Here is an 18,183-nt window from a genome sequence, read left to right on the forward strand (position 1 = left end):
AGAATGGAGAAGTAAAAGGTCTGCGAGACTGGAGATATCAGGCCCCCCTCTGAAGCGTGACACTTGGTCAATTGCAGGCTGATTCGATTTAGCGAGAGACAAGACAGAGAGTGATAGCAAAATAACACAGCAGCTGGGCCTCCCTGACTCTGGCTCTGTTGGTGATCCAGTAGCTTCTTCCTGGAGTTTACAGACAGTTGGAGGATTAGTTTTTCATCAATATGTGTTTACAGTGGACAGAGGCTGCTCTGTCACATTATATATTATATGTGTATGTATATATATATATATATATATATATATATATATATCATCATTTACAAGTTATATATTAGTTGCCATTTTGTGGCTAGAATAAAGGGTGGTCCAATGATCAGACCTTTATATTTTTTTTTATATATAGACTTACCTAAAGCACATACAGATTAAAGTTACTTTATGAAATGTATGGATTTTAAATCAAAATCGGAAGGTTTGTGTAATTAGTGGCCAATGATCCATGTGGAGCCATTAGAGAGTCTTATGTATGGGTGGATGGGTTGCGTGGGTGCTATCATGCAGCTCCTCACCCAGAGATAGGAGCTATGTGTAGTAGTTATAATACAGCCAGATCATTCTCAGCCTGAATAGTGTAGAAAGAGTGCCTGCCATGTGGAAAGAATACTGTTCACAGCAGAGGATGAATGCAAAATACTTTCACAGCATTTGCTCCATTTTCACTCTTCGCTCTTTAGAATCCTTCTGTGGACAAAGACAGAAGAGAGCGGTGCCGGATGAGCAGTTCTCTCTGAAAGTTAAACGATGCAGGGGTTCTTCACAATGTATGCTCTAAAATAAAACTGACATTAAAGAATGGAGCGGTTGACCCAGAACATACCGGGGGCTCGTCGTTCAAATGGTGTTTACAACCTTCTGGCTCTTAGCCCTTGATAAAGAGTTTGTCTCAGATATACAGTAATTTAAGTTGGGACTATGAAAAAAGGCCTCCGTAGGGCTAGTTTATCAAACGCAGAATCCTCTGTCTGTACTCATGAAGCCTGTAGCCCATGATGCTCATCCCTTGTGACTCAAACCTACTTTCTCCTCTGCACATGGAGCCAACTAAAGCATACCTTTATTTCAGACTGCTTCCTTAACTCTGATATAAGACGGACAATTTCTACACATTTTGATTAATGCCTTTATCCCAGAGACTGGACAAGCAAGTTTATTATACTACTGGATCACGCTGAGGAGTAATGCACCCACTGCTTAAATGCCTCCTCATTAAGAAGTAGGATAGAATAGTGAGCACTATAAATTTCTAGTCTACATTATACCTTAATAGGAAAGATGACTGCATTATTTATGTCTACTTTTTGTGTATGCTGGTAGCTCTTGTAAAGGAACGCCCCCCCCCCCCCGAAAATGCCTCTGCCCTCAATCTCTGCTGCATTACTCCTACAATAGAGGGTGAAAGTGATTCTATTCCAGATTGTACAGTAGAACTGATGGGGCATGTATATGCAATATAGAACTATATATACAGTATGTAATGTAGACCATTGCACATAGAGTAATGCCATATTTAAGCTTGGAGGGTGCACGAAAGCAGTTCAGGCAAACAGTCACTATCATTATAGCAGGCATGAGACGATATGGCAGCCATCCTGAAGCAAAATAGCAAGCGAATTTTCTTGAGAGATGATCATACACATTTGAGAAGATTTATTTCAAGCTCTTAGAAGCTGTCGAGAACAACCGAAACCGTCCACAGGTTTTCATCATGAACCAACTGGCATTCTGCTACCAGCCCTGTTGTTGTTGTTGTTTAGGTTTGTAGGAGGATTGTGACGAAAAGCAAATAGTGCAGCACACCAGACTGTCTTTATCCAGCCTCCAGAATATGTCTGTGTCTCTGTTATGGATGTATGAGAGGAAATTGAAAAACAAAATGAGGTTAAGAAAATATAATGGTTCCCAGGATGTTAATCTCCTGCTCTGCTTTGCAGAAAGCCTTCCCAGTATGCCCCGTGCTAAGCATAACAGAAAAAAAATCCGAAAGGTGCTAGTCATTTGATGTAGCTTAGCAGAATGCTTGAGCCATTTATCATTGTTATGAAGGCTATCATGGGACCTTGCACAAGAGTCCTTTATAATAAGTGTTCTGTTCTCTCATATTTTCAGTGCTGCCACACAAATGCATACACCCCACACAGCAAATATGTCTGGTAGTTTAGTCCTTGTGTTTCTGCTGCATTCGATTTATACACCTTGCTGTAATATTGTATCTTTAACCTCTTAAATCATAAAGAAAAAAGTACTGTGGCTGAACTCTGTTTCTTTCCCCCTCTCACTAAGAATTATTCTCTAAATCATTTTGCAATTGTTTCTGTTCCCTCTCTTCCTTTAGACCATGGTTGTGTTTTCTTAAAATTCTTACAGACATTTAGTCTCTGAATCTTTGCCTCTGCTGATCACACTGTGTTGTGTTGAGATGAAATGGCAGTAAATGTCGTGCCCTTTGCAGCGTGCTGATGTTTTGCCTTGAATAGCTCTATAGTAAAGCTTACCTGACTTGGCTAAATGCCATGTGAGAAATCTCCCTTTAATAGCTCAATTTATACTCGGCCGCTTAATACTTTGACCATTGTCTCAACAATGCTGTCATGCTCCGCATTTATACATTGCTGATTGTAAATGGAAATGCAGCAAACAAAAATTGTTAAATGGCGTGATCAAACAATTAACATATTCCACCCTGCCAGCTCTGCTGTGGGTGGAAGATGAATATATATATTTTTTGCCAGCCTTTAATGAAAGAGTAAATATACACAACAGTGACACTTATTCCCTGTAACTCTGATTGCAGTTTAAAATTTGTAATCTTAAATATAACAATTACACATAGTATATCATGGCAAATTGTAGTATGTGTTCATGTGCTTACATGGATGATACGATACTGTATTTGCTTTGCTTTTTGTTTCTGGTGCATTTGTGTGTTGACTCGTCATAGTCCAGTGCTTTAAACTGCTCTGCACAAAGCCAACTCCCATACAGAGGTTTATTTCAGGCTCTCGTGAAGCTATACTAAGCTCAAGCTCCACTCTTCAATATACAGAGACCCCAAAGTCTCAAGGCACTAAGTTTTAATGCCCTCAACTTCCAAGGGCATCAAAAGTTGAGGGCATCTGCTTTTGAGGTTCAAGGAGTGGGTGTAATCTTCCATGAATTTGAACGAGGCCTAGTTCAAAGACACGCACACACACCCGGTAGTAGCAGTCAGCTTGCTGCTCTGGCTCTATGGCCACAGCACTGTGTCCGTGGCCCCTTTCAGGAAAGGAACAGAGGGTCTTGAGGGTCTTCTTCTTGATCTATGAGGCCACTGCGAAGGGTCTACCTTTTCTTTTAAGTTCACTCCATGCTCTGCACAAGCAATGTAAGAATACGTTGTATAAGACTGTTTTTGATACTGTTCTATAGATTCAAATCATGTAAACATTTCAACGGCACACCTTGTATTTTGGAGTAGATGTGTGGAACTCACTGCTGTGATTGTTAAGCTTTTGAGTTTTTGTGATATTTTAAAGCACTGCAAGCACTGCTTTGTTGTGGTATGTATAATTAACTTAATGCCTCAGGCATAATTCACTTGTGTCTGTCCAAACTTTAAAATGTTTTGCATGCAAGTCAGACATTTTAATAAATACAGATAAACATGCTAAAATTAAAATGGTAATAGAACACATTTTCACACTGCAGCACATTGTGAAAATGTAGCATATTAATTAATGTTAAGTATTAATCTATGAAAGCACATGCACAGGTTGAAAGAAGAAGAAAATTAAGCTGTCATTTCAAATTATTAACTCTCAATAGGACTCAGCTAACATTAAAAATTGATGCCCTGGACAAAAGTGTTTTGTGTAAAACGTGTTTCTTCTCATTAGATGAAGTATTCAAAAGGTGTTGTTTTGTTATTAGTGAAGAAAATCAGTAAATGACACCGATATTAAGAGAAGATACTCATCACTGTTTTGAAAGGGTCTTCAAAGGTAAAACCAGCTACATATCTTTGTGTCTAGTCCACTCATCTCTAGAGAAAAATAATAAAATCCGAGGTGACTCAAAAAGACACAAAAATTTATTACAGTGCTAATTTTGATAGTCAAGATGCAGAGCACACATGGCAACAGGGTAGAATCAGAGCGATTCCATTATCAGACACTGTCCATGGGTGTAGCAGTGTTTGGTAAATATTATGGCCAATAATGATCTCTTCTCTTCCCGTGTTAAAGCAGCGGACATCCGACATAACGTACTGTCAGAGCAAATTAATATTCTAATGTGTGAGGTGGAAAGTTGTCACAGTTGAAAATACATTCCGCATCTCAAATATGCTGCAAAGGTTAGATGATGTCTCTTTTTATGTTGAACTCACGTTCCTAGACATATTGAACATTCTGCGCTTCCATGGTTTCTGTGCATAATGACTCTCATTTGGAGTAGCAATGATTGGAAATGTTGTAAAATAAAGCAAAAATAACTACAAGTTCCAAAAATTATTACAGTGTTTTGCAGGTGATGTTTACTGTTTGAACAAGAATCAGATTTACTCAGTCTTGCTGGCACTGTTGCCATCATCACCAAAATTGTAGTGTGCTGCTGGATTTCCATTGACGCACCCAATAGGCAGCTGTGGCTTAGGAGGTAGAGCCACGAATCCTCCAGTCCCCATTTCAAAAGATCCACGGGCGAGATACCACAAAATGGCCCCAGATGTATCATCGGTGTGTGAATATGTATATGTACAGTAAATTTACTGTATTTCTATATGATATATGTGTAGGAAAAAGCGCTGTATGAATGCGTGTGTGAATGTGGCTTCCATTGTAAAGCGCTTTGAACGGTTGGTAAGAATAGAAAGGGCTATATAAGTGCAGTCCATTTACCATTCACCTACTGAATATCTTGACCCACTGCAGCGTGGCGGGTGACCAAAAATGCTGAACTGCAGGCAAGCTTAAAAAAAAAAAAAAAAAGCCACAAACAAAGCATCCAAAATATCCTGGGATATATACAGCACAGAATCTGTCAGCTCTTCTCCCCAGCTTATATTGAGCAGAGCAGATAGTGAGACATGAATGATTTTAGTAAGGGTCTCAACATGAGGAGAGGGATAAAATGTAAGCACTGAACGTGTCGGTCTTAATAGATGGAACCAGAGGAGAAGTCACAGGGGGCTGAGTGAAAGACACACAGAGTAAAGGAATTAAACTGACGAGAGCGGAATGGAAATAGAAGTGGAGCCTATTTACCTCACTTTCCAAAAACTAGGGTGACGAAGCCTGACAGAGGCTGCTCTGGCACCAGGGAAATCAGCATAGGTGACGTGGAAAAGAGCAGCGGGCTGAGTTACACTGCAAATGAATAATCCAGCAGCCCCACAGAATCCTCGGCGCTTTTAAAGCAGGCCACCGTCTGAGGAACGAGCCGGAGGGGACAGCTGAGGGCTGGAGTTGTCTTCTTTTATTGACCTCATCGCACACGGAGGGGGGAAGACAGAGATACGGAGGTGTGAGTGTGTCGGTGCGTGTTGGTGAGTGCTTGTGAGCGCAGGTGTTCCCTCACCACCCTGTGATGTTTAAGTGAGACTGTGAGGTGATTTTTCTCTCTAGGGTTTTTTTCAGGCAGCAGGGTTGCATCTCCTTGCTGTACATCTGACGGTGCTGACAGCTTCCATTTTCCTGAGTTGAGCCCTTGAAGTGAAGGGCACATTCTAGGCGGAGGACGTTTTGCACATTTCCTTTTCAGTGGTCCATCACTGCTGCTGTACTACCATGGCGCCTCTCTTAGCGCTCCTGCCTCCTCCCTTGCATCTATTGATAGATTGACTGATCTGAGTCTATGAAAAATCAATAGGACAACCCTTTGAGTGCTTTTCACATCGATTTTTCACGGACTATAGTTACTGTACTAACAAGTAGCAGCTTTTCATTGCTTGGAAAGGGGTGTTCTTACATGACTCTGCAGGCAACAGGTTGAAACAAAGTCATGTATAAGCACAAGGGCCCTATTAACATAAATAAGTGAAGAAGGAGGAGATTGTTTTTCTTTCTTTTTTTTCGCATGACGAGAGTCAAGTGCTGCTTGTGTGTGTTATTTGCCTCAGATCAGAATTACTTTAAAATTTTTATGACATGGCAATCAGGGTGGCATGCTGCCTCCAGGCATAAACTAAAGACCAGTAACACTCAGGTTGTACAACACCTTTGAATAGTAAACACAGTAACATACTTGATATTTCAAAAGATTTCCACTTGCATTGAGGTTTTTTTTTTCTTTTCTTAATTCTATCTCCAACAATTTCTTTTTTCCTCCTCATTTGCATGATGCTATGCTTCATTGCCTAAGCTCTTTGTCGGGTGCACTCACCGCGGTGGCACATTTGTTTCTGTAGCTTCTTTAGATCCAAAGAGCGCTGATCCTGTTCATCTGTTCAAAATGTCTTTTTACTCTAACCCTCTCCCAGCGGCTTAAATATTAACCCAGTTTGATCTCAATCCTTTCCCTTTCCACTGAAGTTGTTTTCATACATCGTCAAGTCTTCTCCTGCTTTTCCTCAGGGCAAGAGAAAGATGCCCCATGTGGCTCAGATTTCAGGAACGATTCTGTTTACCAATGCATCTAAATGTGTGTTAGTCTTATTTCCCCCCCCCCCCCCCCCCCCCCCCCCCCCCCGTTTTCCGTCACTCTGTCTCTATTTCATGTGCAATGAATGGTAACAGCACCATTTTATGGAGAGATGCCTGGCTCCCCTCACCCCTGGGTTTGTCAGACCATTGCTCTGTAATATCAGCAGGTTAACAGTGTGATTACTGATATTACCGATATGGGGAGAAACCAGCCCAGCTGCTGAAGCATAGCACGGAGCGATGGATCCAGGCCTCCCTTCACTCCATGAATATTCGACGCTCCAGTGAAGCATAGTTAAAGTTGGGTGTTTACTAATTTGGTTAGCACATTTCTCCTACCAAGACAGGGATTTGAGACTTATAAATCCGCCCAGTGGGATAAATCTCAAATTAAAAAGGCAAGGAGTGATCTGAAATATTTAATATGTCTCTCCCACACATACACACACACTCTCTTCCTCATATGCAAGGTCTTTTTTTTTTCTATCTGTCTCAGTCTCCCTTTCTCAAGGCCATAGCTCAGAATCTTTAGTGTGTGTGTGTGTGTGTGTGTGTGTGTGTGTGTGTGTATGTGTGTATGTGTGTATGTGTGTGTGTGTGTGTGTGTGTGTGTGTGTGTCTGTCTGTCTGCCTGCCTGCCTGCTTGCCTGCCTGTCTGCCTGCCTGCCTGCCTGCCTGCCTGCCTGCCTGCCTGCCTGCCTGCACATGTGGGAATTACTTTGAAAACCAGCATCTTTGTGAGTTTGAGATGTTGATTGGATGTATCAGTGCCACTCTGAGCAAGGTTTGGCTGAGTGTTGATGAAGCTTTACTCTACATGCACATGTGTGTGTGTGCGCGCGCGTGTGTGCGCGTGTGCATGTGTGTGGCTTTTGATAAGCCCCCTTCTCCCCGCTCTGTCCCTTATCTGTTCTCTGAAAAAATCACACCACACAGATAAGCTACATCAGGAATGCTACTTTTTCTACATTTCTTATGTGTGCAGCAAATGCATGAGATTCATACATTCCAGCCATTTAATTTTCTGCTCTAACTCTAAACCCACTGCATCAAGGCGTAAGAGATATGATGTGGATTCACCATGTTTTATTCAAGCATAGAATCACAGAAGGTGATACCATCATTGATTAGGATTACAAGGCAGTTCTCATTTACAGTGACAGAACTGTATAAATTTAGTTTTATGGTAATATTAGCCAAAGGTCAGGCATCAGCAGGGGCTATATATTTCTACTCCCCTGGTGTCTTCTGTGACATGTTCCTTTTGTAGCCAATTCCTACTTAGTTTTCCACCTTATACACTCATCTACCCTCCTGTGATGTATTTCTTTCTCCAGCCTTACTTTCATTTTCCCCCCTTTCTTTTATATTCCACTGTGTCCTACTCTCCCAGAATAGGAATAAATCTGGCTGGACACACCATCATTTAGAATCTCTTTGCCTTCAAGGTCTTTGTGCCTTTCCCACAGCTCCTTGAATAACTACTATTTATTTTTATTAAAGAAAATGTATTCAATGGCCCACACCTTTCATAGTGGCTCTGTTTTGTTACTCCCCATTACTGGAGAGACGGTCTTCATAGGCATTTTGTTAAATCTTTGCTATTCAGCCACATAATTAGCCAAAGCTGTTTTTTGTGGCTCAGCTTTTCCCAAGACAACACATCCCCTGAGCTTGTGAATGCAGAGTGAGGCAGGCAACATGCAGAATTAGAGCTAAGATGCAAACAAATAATTACCCTTCATTTTAAAACACTCAATTAGCCCCTATTTCAGAGTAAAATAATGAGCTTCTCCCACTAAGTGGTGCCCCAGAGTTCCAGCTGTAATTAGTCCAAAAGATGGCAGTCCAGTGGCTGAGTGGTCACCAACAACATGACTGTTTTATTAGCCCAACAGCAAGTAATCGTACCAATCCGACGAACAACAACACATTTGCTGTGTATATAAACTGTAAGCAACAAAGAAAGAGCCTATTTCTGTATAGCTTTGTGTGAATAAGAAACATAAATAAAAGGAAAAGCAACATAGAAAAGCGAAAGCAAGGGATGAGAAAGGGTTGGCGGGGCTGTATGGCAATCAATGAGCTCTGCTGGGCTGCTGACATTTCTATCTCAGATGTGCAACAGAAGCTGCTTTTCTACTGTACAAAAGAGCAGAAGAGCATTGTGTCCATTTCTGTGCGTCTCTCACACATTTGTGTGCCGAGTGTAGCATCTTTCATTAAGGTTAGTGGGATTATATGTATATAACAGGCTGTAAATGAATGTGCTCAGTGTTTAGAGGGAATTACTATTATTGCTGTCTCTCTAACCAACCACTGAGGCCAGTATTTTTCCTTGAAGGATGGGTTTGATTGACGCCAATTCCAATAAGGTGGATTTGCCTCTGTGCACTTTTTGCAAGCTTAAGGGAATACACTTTATGTTGAGCTCCGTCTCAGTCAATATTAGCGAAGTGGACCCATAAGCTCCCATGCTGAATACTGCATATTTGTATTCATTTCTCTGTACGCACATAGTCATAAACACACACACACACACACACACACACACACACACACACACACTGTATCATTGCATTAGTCGGTTGGAATGCACACACTTTCTCTTGGTCTCTGCAACATGTACGCTACCGCTTCTCTGAATATTGGAATTCTTTTGAGTCTCCCAACAGAATTTCAGTTCGGTGATAAGAAAAATTAGATTTTATTGTGTACCTTTTCCATCACCTATCACTTGAGACAACCGCAGCGTGTCTGGAACGAAACAAATTTCAGACACATTTCCCAACAAGTGCGGTGCATAATTTTATCCTCACTAGTTGATGAGAGTGAAAAGAAAACTTTCCCACATTTCAAATCAGTTTGTAACATTGGAGAGTTGCCGAAACACTTGTATGCACACACACAGCAATGTGAAATAACACGAGGTTACAGTCCAGTGAAAGCTTGCCACATTTCTCTTTTCGGCGCCACTGATCTGAAGCCAATCCCCTCTGGCCAATATTGACTGAACAAATGTGGCTGGAGGTGGCTGGAGACCAAGGCAGCCACCACAGAAGGGGACCAGGAGAGGAAACAGCAGGACATTGGATGTAGGAGACACACCAGTCTTACTTTCAGTCATCAAGTCTTGCAACCACTCTGGCTGAATTCCCTGGTGGAGTGTAGCAAAAATACTATGAGTATGATCTCTGATATGAGATATGCTGTGGTAAACAATGTCATTCAAGTTTCATCGCTCAACAGTGAGGGGCAGGTAGAGAAAATATGCTGGGTCATTAGAGAAATGAAAATCAAATCTGAAACACTGATGTGGTGAGTGGGCTGAAGAAATGGTGAAGAAAAACCAGAGTGCAACTGGCTGATGTGCCTTTGATGCTTCTCATAGCTCTCGGACTGACAGAAAGCTTTTGATAAGCGATCTTAATGTCAGTTGCATTCAAACTCAGCCAAGATGTAGACTCCCACATCCGTCTGTCTCACACAAGCGCACAGTCTCATGAGTTCAAAGTTGCTCAAATTAGGAGCTTGAAGTACTTGTCATTCACATCAGATGAATCCAATTTAGACTAATCTCAGTTCATAAATAATGTCATTTTAAAAGCAGCTCGAGAATTCAAGTTCTTCTTGCGGCTGTACAGGGGATTCCAACCAAGATCAGACATAGAGGAATATTTTTCCACATTAAATGCTAATGATCATAATAGCACAGATCTAAAAGGGTTCAGTCTTGGTGTCCGCACTTGCAGACTGCCTCATGGACTCCCACAAAGTCCAACACAAGAGAAGACTCTCCCACTGTGGAAGCTACAGTTGTATTTTTTATGGCAGTAGCATATAGGGTTGGATGACTGGATGAATATATCAGCTGTCGGCAATTGGCTGAATCCCCTGCTTTTTTTTTTTTAAGCAATATTTCTCATTCTATTTTGTTAATTTATTGGGCTCCCTCCTTGAGAATTTAAAACCTGTAAAAACCAATTGTGCACTTGGACATGGGCCATATTATACACATTAAATTATTGTTGCGCTGATTTCCATCTTTCACAAAAAAAGGCCAGTGACCAAATGACAATTAACCCATCTTTAGTTTTGCTGTCCAATCGATTGCTCCTGAGAATCAACATCATTTCATAAATCACATTTGAGAACTAGGCCAAAACCTGGATATGCAGTTGTGCTCCCTGACCATTTAATAGCATATGTTATCCCCACCTGTTCTGAATCTACAAACAGAGGCATCCTTCATCTGATGCCATTGGACTGTTTCCATATGAATACACACACCTTCGAGAATATATCAGCAAATCACCAATTGTTGGATTGACAATGGCCAGTTGCAAAATTTCAACATATCACCCAGCACTGCAATTACAACACAATACCCTGTTTGTGGTATTGTACATTTTTTGGCAGAGGTATACCATATACAGTGTTTCTATTATACCAAAGCAGTATGAAAAATAATATATTTTATGTAGGTTAATAAAAATTTGAATTTGTTTTTTAAATGAAAGCGTTTGCAAAAGTATGTAGGCCGACATCAGGACTTATTTTAGTCAGTGAGAAATATTTCACTGGATACTCATACCTCATGCTGCTAACATCTGGTCTTATATGTATCAGCTGCGAGTTTTGAAACCTGACACTGAAAATTAGTTACTCTCATTCAAATTTGGATTTTTCAGCGAATCTCATTGATTTTAGAATGTAAAATGAAAAACATGAACATGGTGAAATCTGCAGTCCACTATGGCTCAGGTCTTTCAAAGAAAGAACAAAAGGAAAACAAAAGGTTATTATATCTGACAATACATTACAATGGCTACTTTCGCTATAGTTTACAACAACACTTTTCATAAGAGTCTGTCCTTTCACCTGAATAGACAGATTCATACTTTAACTGAACCTCTTATTCAACATTATGCTCCTATTTTCTGAATATAATTCATCCTATTTTTTATAATCCACAGAGATTCCGTTTAACTTCTGTTCAGGTCTGTCAGGTCAGCTTTTGTTGGCTTGTCCTTGATTTATATATAATACGTTATTTAACACATTTAGTATAGTGCAACATTCTTGCTGATGTCAACAGTAATGTCTTATTTTTTCCCTTTTATACTTTCTCTGCTTATGTACATGAACCATGGAAACACATGCAGTCGTTCTTCAAGTCTACAATATGCAGATTTGAATTTGGCCAGAAGGAAACCTCTGGGCACAGCTTAAAAACATAAATTTGCCACAACTTCTCTCTCTTCTCTCACAGAGCTGACATGGGTTCATTTCCATATTCGTCTTCTGTGCAGATACATATTTTAGAGATCACAGCATGAACTGAGCAAGTACTAAATACTAATAGAATATACTATAAACTTATCTTTATCTTCCATTAATGTATTTAAATTTAAAATTGTTTTTTTATTGTAAAATGATTATTTAGTGCTGACTTTGCCATACTAACTGACTTCAGCCAAATAAATCACTTCACTTCCCTGTAGAGTTTAAACAATTATTCAGTTCGTTGATCAATTGATCGTCAGAGGTGTTAATCACCAACAATTACTTTAAATCATTTTTTAATCAGAAATGCCAAAGAGTCACAGGTTCTAGCTTCTTAAATGTGAAGATTTTCTGCTTTTCTCCGTTTTATATTATTGTAACCTGAAAATCTTTGGGTATTGGACTGTTGGTCAGACAGACAGACATGCAATTTGAAGACATCACCATACACTCTTATGATAGAACTTAGGATAGGCATTTTTAGGTTAATCATTAATGAAAATAACCTTCCCATGTCTTAATTAGTAATTTTGTCTTTGGGTTATTTTTAATGGGATACATTGCACAGTTCTGCTAGAAGATTTACTTCAAGGCTACATGAAGGTGCAGACAAGATGGAGACTGGAGTGAAACAGCTAAAGTAAAAACATATGAGATAGTAATCTCTGATGCTGCTGCCCAGTGAAGAGTGTAAAGGGCAGGATGCATCTAATGCAGACTCTGAGCATAGTGGCAGGGTGACTAATGACCCATAGAGCTCTCAGTTATTATCACTGGTACACATACACAAACTGACGCACATACACTCACACACGCACGCACACACAGGCGCACAGACACACACACACACACACACACACACACACACACACAACATATGATTCATTTTGGTTCCGACTTTGGAGAGGCATGACTCAGCTGCACTCATGGGCAGCTACACCAACATTTCTATCTCCATCTCAATTTCCCAAGACCCATGGACTCTTGGTCTTAAACGAGGACATCAGCACTCTAGGAAATGGGTTTGTCCCACAGAAAAGCCACCCCGGTGCAGCACAAATTAGCTTTCTGCCCTGCTGCAATCAATGTGAAAGTGGGTCTCGTTAATTTCTTGGGTCACCTCCTTCGTCACACCTCATCCTTGCATCATTCAGAGGCCATTTCCTTTCACACGGCTTTGACATAATTTTCGAGACCCGATGTCTGTGAGGTCAGTCGCTGATTGTATAACTCACTGACGATGTCACAATGTCACATCAGCTGAGGACCTAGCACAACAGTGTCTCTAATGAAAGTATCCTATTAATTCACTCTTCTGTCCAGCGTTAACTTACTGCTCCTATACTATATTACCTATTTGGCATTTTTATTTCTGCTTGTTATCTAGGCATTTAATGATAACTATCAGGTATTGCTTGACTTATCACATAGTTATGTGATCCATGTCTGTGTACAGTTTAAATCAGTTAAGATTTTTTTTTTTTTTTTTTTTTTTTTTTTTTATTACTTGCAATTTTTATTTTGTGCCATAAACATCCACCATACAACAGATGGCATATGATACATTCCATTTCAAACAGACTCAAATTCCCTATTCCCTCCCCCACCCAACACGGAAACAAGGGGAGTCGAGCTGCATATAGAGTGACTTGTTTGTAAATCTATTGCCACTGAGGCAATGCAGTTCTGCAGAGGAATAAATAAATAAGTAGTTAAGAAAAAAACAATAAATAAAATGAAATAAAGTAATAATAATATAGCGATATCTTTCACATAGTAATCAAAAACAGTGTGTCTCCACCTCGTCTTTACGCCGACACTTTTATAGAAGACATGCCTCACTTGAGGAGATATTTTTCTCTCCTGTCCTGCATGCTATGTGACACTCTTTCATAGGCAGCTACAGAAGTGCTTTATTTAGACACCAAGGCCTGAAAAGGAGGCTCTCCAGACATCCTCCAGTTTCTTGAGAATGATTTACCATGCAATCATAATAGCTGTACTTCAGTGATACTTCAGTGATTGTGGAAAAGCAGATAACACCTCACAGTCTCCTATTAGATAAAAGCTTTGGACAGAATTTAAACTGCATCTTTATGACATTAGAAACGTAACATTTTGGAGCCATGTCCATAGCACATGCACCAGTGTACCCTCATCCCCACATCTTTTTATGCTGACATTTTCACTGGCAATGTTTCTCATCATTTAATGTTTTTTTTTTTTTTTTTTGGAACTCACCCTCACAGAAGCACCCGTGTTCATCTTTTCCACTCGTAATTACGTGCAACAGAACTCCAAGAGTCATTTGAGACTGATGTTCACTCAGTTTATTTGGAGATTATCATAGCAAGTGATTTAAAATCTTAATTACAAATATTTGGCAAATGAAGTCAAATTGGCCGGCGCTGGGCTGGCAGCTTTAGATCAGTTCTACCAGACAAGGCCTCAGAGCCTCAGCCTCCAGTCTGGTCGGTTCACAGACAGCCAGCCTGCAAAATCAGCCTGCAGCCCCAAGAGAACCTTCCATCCTGCTGCGTCTGCTCTTCTCCCTCCTCACACACATCCATCCTGCCCAGTCGGCCTGTCAAACCCTGCATCTCCCTCCCATTGCCTACCTTCGTCATCCCCCACCACCCCCCACCCCTACTTCCTCCTCCTCTCCCCCCTCTCTTCCTCCGCTCCACTGGGCTTGTGAAGGTGAGCCAGTCCCCAGTGGCACTACTGTACAGATTGCTGTGCTTCCTCTTCAAATGGAGGCTTCACTCTTGTGAATACTCATGTAAAGACTGGCTGGGCTGCACCTTGTCTTCCTCTTCCTGCACCTTCTGTTTGGTTATTTTTATCTTTTATTGTGCGCTCTTCTCTGGTTGTCTGTATTATTTAGTCTCTGTCTTGCTCTCAGGTCAGCTGTCCTTGACCGTTACTAGGGGAGGCTCAGGCTGCTCCATGTGTCACTTAAGAGCAAGGCGCACAGAAAGAAAGCACTCCCTGAGGTTTTAGGCCAGTTTCATGTCAGCTGTCACCCAGTTGCTTTTCCTTAAAATGTCTTTTATGAGCAGGACGTGTGAGGGGACAATGACAGTGCTACAAGGAATGCTTCAGTATAGCTCTGAGGTGGCACTACCTCTAATGGATGCATCTAATAATTTGTGTTAGGTAATGTCCATCTGCAGTCGTGTAATGGATGTCTGTGTGTGTGTCTCACATTTTCTTCAACAATTAGAACAGTCATAATGCCGCTTCCGTGGCTGGGATTCACAGGATATGTAATGGGTGCTAGTGAAATGATGGTGTTTCATCTGTGATAAGGTGGAGAGATTATCACATTTCTACTAGCCAGAACAGTAATAGACTCATTTAGCTTTGAATATGGACAGGAAACACTAAGCTCTGATGTCCAAATGGACATGTCTGTTTTCATCTCTTTCCCACATGAACACTATCTGCACATTTTCTCATGTGCACATAAATGCCTTGGTGAGCAGGGAGTGTTATCTGGTCATCCTTTTGCTGAAGGTGAACTCATTGCTTTTCCCTTTGTGTTTGTGCAGGTTTTTGGAGATTATTATCACTTCAGGCATCATGCCGTGGAGAAGAGAGCTTTGTCTGGCCACAGGGGGATGCACATCAGACTGCAAAAAGAACCACAGGTAAGACTGTTGTCAGCTCTCACAGAGCTCATTGCAGCAACAAAAGGCCAAAAGACAGATTTGATTACACAGAAACTGTGTATATATCACAAGAGAAAAGAATGTCACCGTCAATGACAGCTTGTCAAACTCTGAATCCTTTGCAGTCCACACCAGTCCTTCCATCTGTCCCTCTGACCCAATCCGAGGCACCGCATAGCTGTAAATATGCAAAATATACCCTCCCAAACAAAACAACAGCTGGGAGTGTCTCTGTGTTTGGCTTTGCTTTTTCTCCTGTCACATATTGTATGTACCTGAGTGTTAACTAGAGTGGAAAATTGGAATTCTTCAATCAAACATCAAAAATCAGGAATGTTTTCCAGCTCTGAATGTCATTTTCAGGACATCTGGTTCTGGATTTTCACCCAGTCTAACCATGAATTTATACCCGGCGTACTACAAACTTTGCAAATCTCACTTTCTGTGTATACCAGATGTAGTTGAGTCAGCATGGAAATGCCACTATGTTGGCAGCTCCATGCTGTGGAAGTAAGCTTTTTCTTCTTTTTTTTTTCTTACTAGGGATTTAGAGATAAGCAATCTCACAATGCCAGTTCTACAGTCCACTATACTATAATATTATGTTTGCACTGTTTCCACATCTTGTATTGATTTTATTTCTCAAACCAAAGAGAATTAAACTCTTTCCAAATTTGATAAAAACCTGCTTTTTTTCTCATAGGGAGTGATTTTAAAAATGACAGTGGAAACCAGAGGAGAGAGAATAGAGGAGGGCATAAAGCACTACTTGACTGTTCTCTGCCTTCATGAATAACCTTTTTCTGTATTGACAGAAGTCCTTGGGTTTTCTTTGCACAGTGAAGTTCACGCACGGGCTAGGAACACATTTTTTGGATAATTTTAACACTCTTCATACCGATTATTACATTTATATTATAGACATCACTCTTGAATTTTTTACAGCTGAACAATGCAGCAGCCTCTAGATCAAAGCACATCAACCTGAGCCACCTCGCACTCTAGCAAAAATAATCCTCAAGTAAGAGCTAGATATCATCTTTTAAACAAAGCATTTCCTTGTGCATACAAAATGGTCATTAGATGTGACATTTGTCGTTATTACAATGCTGTCTTGTAAAGGCAACAGGGGATTTGCTAATAAAACAGGCCTGTATGAAAAATGTTATTTTAATCACTGTCAGAAGCTCACATTATCTGGGCTGAATTATCTAATCAGCAATGCACAGAAAAGATTTTGTAGCGAATATGCTTTTCAAATTAACTTTATACACCTTTGGTTTGTGTATGGGGTTTACAAACACAAAGGTTATTATTCTACATGTTTAAGACTGAAGATTGTCAAGACCTTTGTGGATGTTTGTGGACTTAGCTGCTTTTATTCACACCTGAGCTGAGGGAGGAAATGTTACTTCGATCTGAGTGTGTAAAAATGCCACAGAAGTCAGAGTAACAAAAACGGGGATACTTGACAAAGCTCACTGTGAATGGATTTCTTTCTTATCTAGAAAACAACATAGAAAATAGCTCTGCTGACAGTGAGAACTATGTAACATTGTTTCTGAAAAGAGATATTGCCTCAGTTTTTCTGTAAAATATTTTTGATGCTTCAAGTGCTGAAAACAAAATGCTATTCACCGGTTGTGTGCGAATTCTCAGTGGTAAAAAAAAAAAACTTTACTAAAACCAAATCTATTTACAAGGTAAGATGCGTAACAGTGAAAAAACATTTGTTTGGGATTTGCATGAACTCCCCCTTTGAATCTTCCCTCCATAATGTTGATAGCATGCCTGAAAGCTGTAACAGTCAGGTAACATCTCAAGTTTGATCTTTTGGTCTTTTTTAGTTGGAATCCAGCCTCTCCTTCACACTTAAGATTTTGCCCATTGATGTGAATAGCCATTTGTTACAAGTGCAGTAGCCACCCTCTCTTTCACTGCTGCTGCCACCTAACTCAGCAGCACGCTGCTGCCACATTTCCACTGGAAACACTGGAGGCAGCAGTGGTAATTGCTGCTATTTAAACGTATCTTAAGAGGTACCTGACTGGTGCTAAAAAGGGGACAGTTACGACGTGAGAACAGACTTGGGGCATCTGTAGCAAGGACTACTCTCTAGCTTTTACAGAGAACAAGTCGAGGTGGCTGAGAAGAGGACTGATGTGGTCTGACAAGCGCTGAGGCTCCAAGACATCATTAGTGAGATATGGTGAAATTCACTGAGGCCAGTGGTGTCGGGGGTCAGCCTAAATGGATGTTAACAAGGCTCTGAGAGCATATGGGTTCAGAGGTGTCTGCATGGGAGCAGGGGGAGGGCTTTGGCATTCAGATTGTTATGAGGTTTATTCTGAGATCTCCAAAATCAACAGCAAATGAGATTTACTATGGGCAGTTAAAGAGGTAAGAATTTCATCTGTGTTACTGAGGATTTCGTCATGGTGTGCAATACTGGATTTTAGACTTGTGAGGGACAAAATGCAAAACTGTTGGCAAAACAGCAGGACAGTCAATCGAAAGTCGATGTGCTCCTAATAAGTTGCTGGCAA

The 18,183-nt window shown here is 40.6% G+C and overlaps 1 protein-coding gene across 1 annotated transcript in view; it reads left to right on the plus strand.

Annotated features, from left to right (window-relative positions):
• Window positions 1–18,183, plus strand: part of furin (furin, paired basic amino acid cleaving enzyme) — an 84,529-nt gene that overhangs the window by 18,534 nt on the left and 47,812 nt on the right. The window contains exon 3 of the mRNA XM_022754566.1: window positions 15,518–15,616. Coding sequence (XP_022610287.1) covers window positions 15,518–15,616 — 99 coding nt within the window. The remainder of the gene's footprint in view (window positions 1–15,517; window positions 15,617–18,183) is intronic.

Source organism: Seriola dumerili, unplaced genomic scaffold (genome assembly GCF_002260705.1).
Source record: "Seriola dumerili isolate Sdu_G_001 unplaced genomic scaffold, Sdu_1.0 BDQW01000219.1, whole genome shotgun sequence".
NCBI lineage: Eukaryota > Metazoa > Chordata > Actinopteri > Carangiformes > Carangidae > Seriola > Seriola dumerili.